We start from the raw sequence: 11,493 nt of genomic DNA, 5'->3' as shown, positions 1-11,493 counted from the left end.
CGGAGTTTCATCACCTCAGTACATATAAAAATAGAGTGATCTAAAGCTATTCTGTAACCAAGTGAAGTGAAATTGTTAGAAAAATATTCTTAACAAATCAAAAGTATTAATTTTCCTGATTTGTATGATAAGTGTCTTAAGCCTATTACTAAAATGTGCATGTAGGTGTATTTTAGTTTCAGTAGGTAAGGAATGAAGTCTATTTAGTTAAAGTGCCTACAAAATAAAATAACATTTTCATATATTTTGCTCTGATATATTACAAATAGCACTTGAATGCGATCAAACATTTTACAGGAGCTTGCCTGTCAGGGTATTGAGAAAGTATACAGTAGAGTAATTAGAGTAAGGCATATCTTGAGAAGTTCCTTGGGTCTACTGCGGTTTGCCATTCAAGGTTTTGCAAACCTTGGACAGGCTTTCTTTACAAACAAATATCGAAAAAGAAACTACAGAAACTGATTATTTAAGCTTCGTTAGAGTAACAGCCGATGCTTATTTTCCATAGAAACAGCAACGAAAAATTGTAAAGTTTTTCCTTATAGTTCATAAAAGATCGGGTCGTACTTTGTGCGTAAAGAGGAAGGACGGGTTTACAGTTCCCGTGCAGCGGTCACTGTAGTATAACAAACACTGTGATTGGTTTAAATTGGAGGATTATTCCCGGGGTTTCTCCAACAAAGTGCAGAGCGTCTATAAAAAAAATTGATACTTAAAGCACATTTTGAAAATGAAATAAAGTCTATTTTGAATATAAGAACCATTTTTAGATTTAAGGTTACTGACAATTCAGGAAATTTAGTGTTATGAAGCTATTTTGATTTTGCTTTTTATTTTTGTCAACCCGATTGTCATTCCAAATGGTACAGTCCGATGAACCTGCACAGGAAGAGACAACGGGTCAGGAAGACGATGGTTCGTAGTTATCAATGTTAATATTGTACATTTTCCAAGTTAATGCGCGTCCGGCTTTTGATAACATGTAGCCAACACGCTTTTTGCAAGCACCCAGGCACGTTTGTTTTAAGGCCATTTAACAAGGTATGATAACAACTACATTACAGGACTGATGTATCTGTTTATATCGGGATGTTCATTCAGGTCATCTAACGCCCGGGGAAACAAATACGAGTCGATGCTAATATGTCAAATATCGTATTCAAAAGACGGCTCATATCAAATTTCATCGCTGGGTTGCTATCTACGTCGCCTGTCTGTAAAAAATGCCTTTTCTTCTCCACGCAGAGCCGGTCCCCACCAGTCTGTCGTCCATCACATGTTATAAGTAGCACGTCAATGCCTAACACATCGGAAGGCCAAGGAGCAAATCTGTCGAGGCTAGCAGAACCGTCCGATGTGCAGCTGCCCAGCGATGGGGAGGGGGACCGCAGTCTTATTCGCTCCCTTGCAAAAGACGCCGCAAGAGTCAGGCGGGCTTCCAGTGTGGAGCTGCACCTGCCCTGGACCTGCCCGGTCACACATTCAAGGGAAAAGTTCTACACCGTCTGCTCGGATTACGCACTCCTAAACCAGGCTGCTTCGGTGTACCGCACCCCGGTCAGGGACGGCATCCCCAACAAGTCGGACACTGAGCCCCTGCTACTGAAGCCCAACTCTGCAGGTGACTTCCATCCTGGTCCACCAGGAGTGTCTCATATGGGATCAGATGGAGATTGTGACATGGAAGAAGTTCCCCCCAAGTCTCTTTTGGCTTGGGAGATTGACACAACAGACTTTAATGCGGTGCTAACAAGGAAAATAAGAACAAGTAAGGAAGCATGTTCTTCGTATTCGATCTTCATTTTCTGCTTCATATTCATATTCACATGTACCTGCTGTACACAACCCAGTCTGAATATTAACATTATAATTAATTAATGGTTTCTACTCAGTGAATTCTGCTTTATGGTAATGACATTTGGCATATTACCATTATTTTGAGTATTTGCATCCTTTTGAAGGAAATTCACTGTGCATACTAAAGGTTTTATTGATATTCTTATGGCACAACCACAAATATTGTGCAGTAATTTCTCAGAAGTAGGCAATCTAATATCTAAACAGCTGTCGGAAAATGTATAACTGAGGCTGTTTTTCATAGGCATGTCTCATTAAATATTCTCTTTTGCTGTCCAAAAATGTGCCTAAAAAGGCAAAAACATCAGCGATACTACCACATATTATAGCAAGGCATACAGTTAAAAATGTCATTGGCCCAATTAATAGACATAGTTACTGTGACTAAAACTATATTTCAGCTAATGGGAGGAAATGTGGCAGCAAGAAGATGAAGGCGTTTGACCGACCCAGCCGAAACCTGCAAGATGCCCCAGCTCATGCCTCACTAGAGGACATTAAACAAAGAAAAGTGCTTGACCTTCGACGATGGTAATGTCATATTTAGCATACTGCAGTGCCGTTGGTTATTTTTATTACCGTCTTGTCATTTCTTCTCTGGATTTATATATTCTGCTTCAGGTACTGCATCAGTCGACCGCAGTACAAGACTTCCTGTGGAATCTCATCACTAGTATCCTGTTGGAACTTCCTGTACAGCACTCTGGGGGCAGGGAGGTAAGCCGCTTAAAATGTCCTTTTACCGATTTCATGTACAGAATTTAGCGTATTAAATCTGTGACTGATGTTTATAATGTTAATGATAATTTGAACTTTTAGTCTCCCACCAATCTCACAAGAGGAGGCACTACATATACTTGGATTTCAGCCACCATTTGAAGAAATCAAGTTCGGTCCTTTCACTGGCAATGCAACATTAATGCGGTACAACACTGCTTTTTGAAACTCTTCCTATAGCCTATCATTATTATTATTATTATTAGCGTTAGAGTCTTACTACAACTAAAATGGAACTTCACAGCACGGTCTGTCATACTGCAATAAATCTTACATGAAATAAATGTCCGTCTGACTATGAAGTGACTTCATATTAACTCTATAATGTATTTCACATAATGCTTCTAAGGTAACATTTAAATGCTGCTTATCTGTGAGAAGAGAAAAACAAAGGATAAATGAAACTTAAATTCAAAGATATTTTGCATCATGTCTTCTTTAGACATTTTGAATATTTACTTAGAATATCAAAAAATCCTGCAGATCACTGGTTAGTTACTGCTTAGTTTTCATATTTACAAGGATTAGGTTTTGGGTAGTTTCTAAAACTTGTTGGTCTTTAGCATTTTAATAAGTAACTTATAGAATGAAAAAATGATCCTCTGTCATCCCTCCTTCCTCCCTCATAGGTGGTTCAGACAGATCAATGATAATTTCAGAGTGCGAGGTTGCTCTTACATTTTATACAAACCGCATGGAAAACACAAGACAGCCGGAGAAACAGGCAAGTCCCCCAGCTGTTGTACTCAACATTTTTTCATGTTCAGACGGACAACAAAATAACCGTCTTTCTTATAGCTGAAGGAGCATTACTGAAGCTGACTCAAGGGCTTAAGGATGAATCTATGGCCTACATTTACCACTGCCAGAACCATTACTTCTGCCCTGTGGGCTTTGAAGCCACTCCACTCAAAGCAGCAAAGGCTTATAGGTATGTTGATTTATTGTCTTTTGAAGGGCTATTGAAATGATACAAATAAAATATCACATCTACCGGTATTCTGCTAAAATAGTGGTATTTTTGATATTTATATTAAACTAAATATGGGATTTAAGCATTTATTGATTGATTCCAATTCTGATACCAGCATATCTGATTTTCTTACTTAACACATATCGTACCTGACTTTTTGTTTCATATAATTTTTTGTTTTTTAAGGGTTCCCCTTCCCACAAATGAAACGGAATACTGGATTTTGATAGGTGAACCCAGTAGGAAGCACCCAGCTATTCACTGTAAAAAGTAAGTAAAGCTTAATTTCTGTGTGAGACATGAACTCGAGCTGTGTTTGACCTATTCAAAACACTATTTTCAGATGGCCAGACATTGTGACTGACCTAAACACACAAAATCCAGAATATCTCGACATCCGTCACACAGAGAGGGGGATTCAGCGACGCAAAACCAAAAAGGTTTTTCTTTTTTCATGTGTTTTGGGAATGTTGGTCTTTATGTGCAGTGGTCAAAGAAAGCCTTCAGATATGATTTCAGTAAGTGTCAATATTGAACAGTAACTAAAGCCTTACAAATCTTATTAAAATTCTAACATTGACATTCCTCTATTTTTAGTCTGGATAGAACCATTAACAACTAATTTTTCCATGTGTTATAAATTAGGTCAGGTCCGAGCATTAAACATCTAATGAAAAGGGAGTCACACTAAGGGGAAGCGTGGTGCAGGAGGTAGAGCAACTGTCTTTGGAAGCAAACATTCCTGGTTCGACTTCTGGCTCCTCCTCGTGTGTCAAAGTGTTTTCGAGCAAGACACTGAACCCCTAACTGCTATTATTATTCTTATTAAAAGTTTCATGTTGTCCACCAGAGCATAACTATATGTTCAGTGGCTGAAAATACTCACCATTTAGATGTAATTTATTCTTGAGTTAAAACATACATATATATATATATCACAAAAGTATGAAATGAGACAAGATGGATTGAAAGAAGTGTTGTTGAATAAAATTAAGGAGCTTTTTTCATGCAGGATAGTAACGTTATAATTGCTAGTGGCCCATTTAGTTTACCTCAACTGGCCTTGAAAACCATCATGAAAGCACATTGGAAAATGTTTGGAATGAAATCAGTGCTGCAGCCAACAACAAATGTTTAATATATGTTTTACTTTTAATATCAACCTATACAAGCCATAAAATATTTTCTCTTGTAATACTTTAAGCAAGGGCCCTCATACGTGTCATCAAAAGTCTGTTACAGAACTAAATGAGGAATTTTTACCTTGTTCCTTGAAATCCATGTTTATATATGTGCTATACAGACTGAAACATTACTGATGTTGACCTCTTCAGGTTCATATTTTGCCAGGCCCACTTTTTTACATGATGAATATGTGGTGTACTTGCAGTTTCCCTGCTCAGATAAATTTACTGAAGCTGAGCATGTTTTGCAAAATTATTCTGAACATGCGATAAGACCGATTGCAGCGAATAATAACTGTAATTCTGTGTTTGATAAATGAGTGACAAGAAAACCTTTTCTTCACAGTTTAGTCCTCAGGACTTTTAACTTTCACAATCAAATTATAGTTCATCATCATATATTATCATATTTTATATTAGTTGTGATTTCTCAATTGTGCGAGTGGATTTAATTATTAAATTAACCCGAAATTTGGGATAAACAGCTTGAATAAGTCAGAATGAGTCACATTCCTACAAGGGAAGCAATTTAATCAAAGGACATTCTCTGGCTCCTAGGTAGGGGGCAATCTGCACTGCATCATTGCCTTCCAGAGGGTGAACTGGCAGAAGCTTGGTCCTTGGGCTTTGAATCTGGAGAACCTGTGTCACGAGTTTCACCAGTCCACTACTGACCGAGCTCAGGGAAGTGTTACCGAGGAAACAGACAGGAGAACGTCATCCAGGCGCCTGGCCCACCTGGGACGTTCACAAAGCATTGGAAGTCAGAAAGAAAGCCGCTGGAAGCACCTGTCCAACTCTGCAGAGTACAGGCAAAAAAGCTCACCAGACAGTGACCTTGAAGAAAGCCCAACAGACTAACAACCTTACCTTTGTGCCAGAAGGAAAAAAAAAAAAAAAAAAAAAAAGCACTGAAGCATGAGATACAGTTTGAAGGACAAATCAGGCAATCCAAGTCGCAATGTCAGCGAGTCCCCAGAAAGAATCGATAACTTGAGTACAGCGTGCATGTGGTACTGAGCCTCATGAAAATGTCCACACCAGCTGTATACCTCCTTGACGATGATCATTATTTTACAAGTACTAAAATAACGAGACGCAGTACTCTTTTACAGGTGTTAAGTATGTCTTCACCTTGGGACTTTGCAGAAGCAGATAACAAAATTTAGCATTTTTATTATCTACACATTCCAGCAGCAAAACAGTGATTAACCTGAGAGAAATTCAAGTGCTCAGGTTCATAATGCAAATGTTGCTCAATTTACTCCGACTGATTAATATGTTTAATATTTTTCAGACAACAATGGAAGTTGAGAGCACAGAAGAATATAATGTTATACTGCACTTATTAGATACATTTGTTGGCTTTTGCCTATTCATAGGATTTGTAGATACAAAGAAATGTGTAAAATGCCACCAAATGTGAATGTTGGTGACCAAATAATCTTTGAGGCTATAATGTAGTTTGTAGTGTTTTAAACACATATTCGAAATTTATATGAGTTTGTGAAGGTCTGTCAACTTCCTATGATTTCTTAAACTTTTGTCATGCCCCTATGATGTCATGTATCAGGGTCATACTGCTGACCCACCAATATTTGCTACATGAATAACATTTGAAACAAATTACATTCAGCAAAATGTTGTCCTCATAAGTTAGTGTATTGAAGTTGAAGTTATTAAAGCATTGGTTGTTGCTGTTTAGGGTACTGGTATATTGTCAAAGTATAGGTTTGCTGTTCCAAAGAATAAAGGGGCAAAGAAATCAGTGGAAGGCTGCACGGTGAGACTGATAGAAACAGGTGACAAAGTATAAAGACTCACTGTTTTAGATGCTCACTCAATTGACCTCATAAATGGCTACAATTTAATGGTCAACTTGCAGCTCTAATTTTTACGAATCAATTGAAACACATGCTTTAATAGGGAGTTTAAACTAGTTATGTATGTGGTTTATTTTGTTCCTCGCTGTATTCAAGCTAAAAGAGGGAAATAAGGCGTTCTGACATGAAACAGGCACACAAAAGGTTGTTTTTTTTCTGTAAATAAAATTTGAAGCGGAGGTAATCCAGTTACTCATTTTGGAGGTGTGTAGACTTGTCATAAACCTGGTGTTCAGTGGTGAGCCCAGTGGAAATGTCATCCAATATATGTTGTGAAGCAGCCTGGGTTTTAATTTGCCAAGACTGATCCCAGTTTTTAAAAGATGGGATATGTACAGAAGTTTTTTTTTAAGTCCAAATGTGAGTCACAGAATGATTTAAATGGCATGTTTTATTTTCATGTTTATCAGCAGCCATTATTTGCTGTCTCATTTCTGTTAGCGCCTTTGCAATATCATCTGTTTGAGTTCTGTTTGATGTAGTGCTTTATTTATTTTACAATAAACTGAGATTTATATTAAATTACAATAATGTCTTTATTTATAAAAATGATGGTACTTTCCCATTTCTTTGTTAAGAGGTTTCACTTGATTGATCAGCTCAGGATGCCATTTTCAGTCCATTCCCATTGTAGAGTCTTGAGTTGAGGTTCCTCCTTTAAGCTGTTGTTTTAACTCTGAAATGTCAGATGGACCAAGGCGGCAGCAGCCTCCTAATCAACAGAGACACTTTTCAGAGAAAATCGAGATTCAGAAAAAGGCTACAGTAGAAATTAGTTCACCTTACCAATAACTACAGCGCCTTGTTTTCGCCACCTCTGACTTAGTTCTCCGATGGATTCTGATGTTTTCTTTGTTTGCCACCTTGAATGAAATGTAATCATATAGGTGTCAAGATGGATTGAATAGAGCAAGTTTAGGAGAAGCATAATAATAATCTATTTGGTCAAAGTACTGACTCCTTTTCATGAGTAAAAGTAACAACTATACTTTTGAATACAAACTATTGATTCTATAACTGTTATGCTGATGTGACAAAAGAATATTCCCTATAAGGACCAATAAAGTTTATCTTAGCTTAGCTCACCTTAACACTATATGCTTTCATTATTTTGAAACAAGTACATGTACTCCTAATACTGTTATTAATACTTAATACATATGAATGTTTTGTATTTTTATCAATAGAGCAATGTGTAATTTCCATAACTCTGTATGCTGTTCAACATCTGCAAATTAATATGTATAATTCCGTTTTAGAGTAACTTGAACAATCATGTACACCCTTTAGAGAGGAAGCCTAATGAACTTCCTCACAGTTCCACCCTAAAAAATATTTAATAATATGAAGATAAATAAAAGAGTGAAAAGACGACAGGGGACTTTAGGGGATGAAAATTTAGTTTTTATTCCTTTTATTGAAAATAAAACTTAAAACACAGTATGTCAGTTTTGTATTTGTCCCTCAGTAGGTCAGATGTTTTGAAGCTAATATTCAAAATTTACATATTGATGTGAAGTAATCGTGACCCAAATCTGGATAAGCGGTAGAAGATAAATGGATGGTTGATAGGTGGATGGATGGACATTAAGTCATTGTAGTTCTTATTGTTTTAATTTGTTATAATTAATTTTATAAGCAAACCCAATACTTGAAACCTACACAACAGGATTTTTTTCCAAGTAATGTTCACCCTCAAATGCTGACCATCATCTAAACTCTGAAGTGGCATAAAGGGATTTAAATATAACTAGCAACTTAAAAACATAATCAAGCTCTACTATAATGAAAAATAATTGCACATTTTTTTAAAAATGTGCCTTTTATAATATGGATGGTTAACTGCCAATTTTATATCATATCTCTCGGTAGCAGCTGAACTGTTTTGTCAGAGAGCTATGGGAATTTTAACAGCCTCTCTTCACCTTAAGAGGAAAATACAATACTGAGATGCTGTTTTAAACCAACAGGAGCAGTGTAGTTTTAGGTGTCTGCACTCAACTGCCACGTTGGAATCTGTCAATAGAAATGTGACTCGAAGTAAAGCTTCAGAGCACTAGATAGATGAAAGTTTATGCGGACGTCCTACAATGTGGATTTCGGAATGTTCAAAATTGTCTTTATGATTAGCTCCATATACAGCGTAGGTGTCTAAGAGAACAAGCTGTGCAATAAAATGAACTCACTTGTTTTATACTCACCCTAGCTCATTGTCCCATTCCTCCCCACTGTTAGGATAGACCACCCAGCCAAGGCCAGGCCTCTGCACTGATGTGGCTGAGTCCAGCAGCTGCTCCACCAACAATGGAGGACAGCAGTTGACCCCTACAGCCACCAACTGCTGGGTTCTTGCAGTGATTTGGACAGCATCACTGAACTGGCTGCCATCCGATATACACTTCCCATCCTGACAGTGATATAGGAGTGTACCTGAGTTACTGATAAACCAACTGATCAGTTGGTTTACTGATAATTCTGTACAAGACTGAGGTTACCTTACAAGAAAAGGAGAGCCAGGCCTTGCAGTTTGGGAATTCTCTGAGAAGCTCCACCAGGGCTTCTGCCTCTTTGATGCTTGGGATTGTCTCAAAAGCAACAAGATCAGCTCCTGCCGCGACTAAACAGTCGACCTGTGGCCGATGCCAGACTTTAAATTCCTTGACAGAGGGAATAATGCCTGTGAGTATACCCCTAATATAAAGTAATCTATTAATGGTACATTGTATTAAAAGTTACACATAGAACACAGACAGGCAAACTTGGATAACAAAACAAGATATTCTACATCTTTAAATTCACACATATTTGACAGTTTAAAGAAAAGATAAATCCGATAAATATTTTGCCATCCCCAACCAAACTTAGATCACAATCTTGATAAGAATAAGAATAAGAATAACTTTATTTATCCCGAAGGAAATTATTGTGCCAGAGTTTCAAGTCAAACATAACAATAATAAATAATAGTAGGCTATTGTATAGAATTGTATAACAGAATAAGAAATACAAATAAAAATATAAAGTGTCAAAGTAACAAGTCAAATACATATGATAATGTTATGATAAACATCTAATCAAGATGCCTGAAGTAAAGTGTCCATTTTTCCCTTTTAAATGTAATCAAGAGATAATCACAATATATGCAAGAAATTGTCCACAATCTTGAGCATTCAAAAGCACTTGCACAAATTATGAGCTAAATGCTCAAATTATTCGAATGCCGTATCTGGAATGATTGAAAATACCAAAGCAGATTATTATAATACATATCTTTAGTGAGAAAAAGGGGCTCCTGAATACCAAAATAACATGTTTATTATTTTCAAATTGTCTGGTACTAATCACCAGACTAAACCACTCACTTCAACAGTCATGTTTTCTGCATATGTGCCTGTGTACTCTGAGCCATCATGCAGAAAGGCCCCATATGGTCCAACAGAGCCTGCCACCAAGGGACACTTTTTTCCTGAAGACATGAACCAGACACTGAAAGCCAGCCACCGTCCAGCGCTGTTTATTTTGCACACAGTTAATTCTTACTGTACCTGCTAAAAGACTGTCAGACACAAAGCTCTTCACTGTGTCTTTTGCCAAATGAACGCCTGACATCAGCAGCTCTCTAGCACGCTCAGAGCTAACATTCAGATGCTTGATAAATCCTCTAATACTCGCCTGGTAAGTGGCCGTTGTGATAACATCTGCACCGCTGACAAGAAACCTGTGGACACAGCACATCTTTGAATTTTGGCAAACTTCAAAAAGCTATCATTTATTAACGCATTGTACCATAGAGAACTGACATACTTGTAATGACCATCAATAATGGCCTGGGGTTTAGTATACAAAAGCCGGGCACTCCACAATGGGTCCCCCTTGGTGTAAGGGACAAAACACACAGCTATTTAAATAAGTGGTGCCTGACCCGAATAAAAAGGCATTAAAATGATCAATATCAGATAATTGAATTTTCCATATTAAAAAAAAACATGCTTAATGTGTTTTTGAAAATTCATCTTTACTCTGTGACACAAAATATGAAAATGAAATCCAACTGGGTCTTTAATACATTGACATCATATTTGCAGGGGATTTTAATGGGCTGTTATGACAGCAGTAACATATGATTCATGTTAGTGCAATACCATGTTTACAGTGGCTTTCCCATTTCAGTATTTTGGCACTGTGTATGCTGATTTAGTGTAATGGCTCATGGCACATACAACTATAGATATATACATATATATGTAAATATATATATATACATATATATGCATGTGTGAGTGCATGCAAAAAACTTCAAACACTAAGCTGCGCAAAGATTATATATTTGATCCAATGTGCTTGGATTAAAAAGATAACTTCCACAAGTCTCAAGTTTAGATACGATGGAAAGGTGCAAAGTCATACTTTATATTCTAATTATATTAAGTTTAAGCTGTATGTAGGCAGCAGTATTACCTGTAAACTAGCTCCATTAGCTTCTAGCTCTGTTGCTAGTCCTCCGTCCAAGATGAGAGGAGCATCATCTTCCATGCAAAGTTGCAGAAAATCGGATGAAAACATTGGGGAAGAAGACAGTTAACTGCCACTTTAGTCCGTAGTATTTGCATTTAACTTATTACATTTAATAACTTCGTAGGGTAATATTATGTTGTTGTTCCGGGGCAACGCGCGGGGTTAAAATGCTGCTTTCATGATAGCTCTGAATATTGAAATTCAAATTTAACACTTCACCATCGTGAGATGACGCCTTGAACAATGACTATTTACAGTATGTAGAATTGGTACATTACATCAGTTTTTGTCTTGTTTGTCTCTT

At 37.1% G+C, this 11,493-nt stretch overlaps 2 protein-coding genes across 4 annotated transcripts; one reads left to right on the top strand and one right to left on the bottom strand.

Annotated features, from left to right (window-relative positions):
- The first annotated feature begins 887 nt into the window (after positions 1-887).
- LOC147225556 (basic immunoglobulin-like variable motif-containing protein) lies at positions 888-6,754 on the top strand. 2 transcript variants are annotated; one of them, XM_086161830.1, is made up of 10 exons: positions 888-915; positions 1,246-1,768; positions 2,259-2,388; positions 2,479-2,574; positions 2,677-2,781; positions 3,264-3,358; positions 3,433-3,565; positions 3,794-3,877; positions 3,951-4,047; positions 5,350-6,754. In XM_086161830.1, the coding sequence occupies exons 1-10, from the start codon at positions 913-915 to the stop codon at positions 5,650-5,652; spliced, it is 1,569 nt and encodes a 522-aa protein (XP_086017956.1). In that variant the 5' UTR covers positions 888-912; the 3' UTR covers positions 5,653-6,754. The 2 variants fall into 2 exon arrangements, with proteins under 2 accessions (XP_086017956.1, XP_086017955.1); XM_086161829.1 differs by having other exon boundaries at positions 894-1,041.
- Positions 6,755-7,184: 430 nt separating this feature from the next.
- On the bottom strand, positions 7,185-11,338 carry LOC147225555 (betaine-homocysteine S-methyltransferase). 2 transcript variants are annotated; one of them, XM_086161831.1, is made up of 8 exons: positions 11,133-11,338; positions 10,479-10,546; positions 10,220-10,392; positions 10,037-10,140; positions 9,170-9,331; positions 8,876-9,081; positions 7,461-7,537; positions 7,185-7,386 (listed from the first exon to the last, which is right to left on the bottom strand). In XM_086161831.1, exons 1-8 carry the CDS (start codon positions 11,235-11,237, stop codon positions 7,289-7,291), a joined length of 993 nt encoding a protein of 330 aa, XP_086017957.1. In that variant the 5' UTR covers positions 11,238-11,338; the 3' UTR covers positions 7,185-7,288. The 2 variants fall into 2 exon arrangements, with proteins under 2 accessions (XP_086017957.1, XP_086017958.1); XM_086161832.1 differs by lacking the exon at positions 10,479-10,546.
- Positions 11,339-11,493: the final 155 nt, after the last annotated feature.

This window comes from Fistularia commersonii, chromosome 16 (assembly GCF_037954325.1).
Source record: "Fistularia commersonii isolate RoL2024-O1a breed Wild chromosome 16, RoL_Fcom_v1.0, whole genome shotgun sequence".
Lineage (NCBI taxonomy): Eukaryota > Metazoa > Chordata > Actinopteri > Syngnathiformes > Fistulariidae > Fistularia > Fistularia commersonii.
The sequence above is the reverse complement of the archived record's forward strand: the minus strand, read 5'-3'. Positions and strand labels throughout refer to the sequence as shown.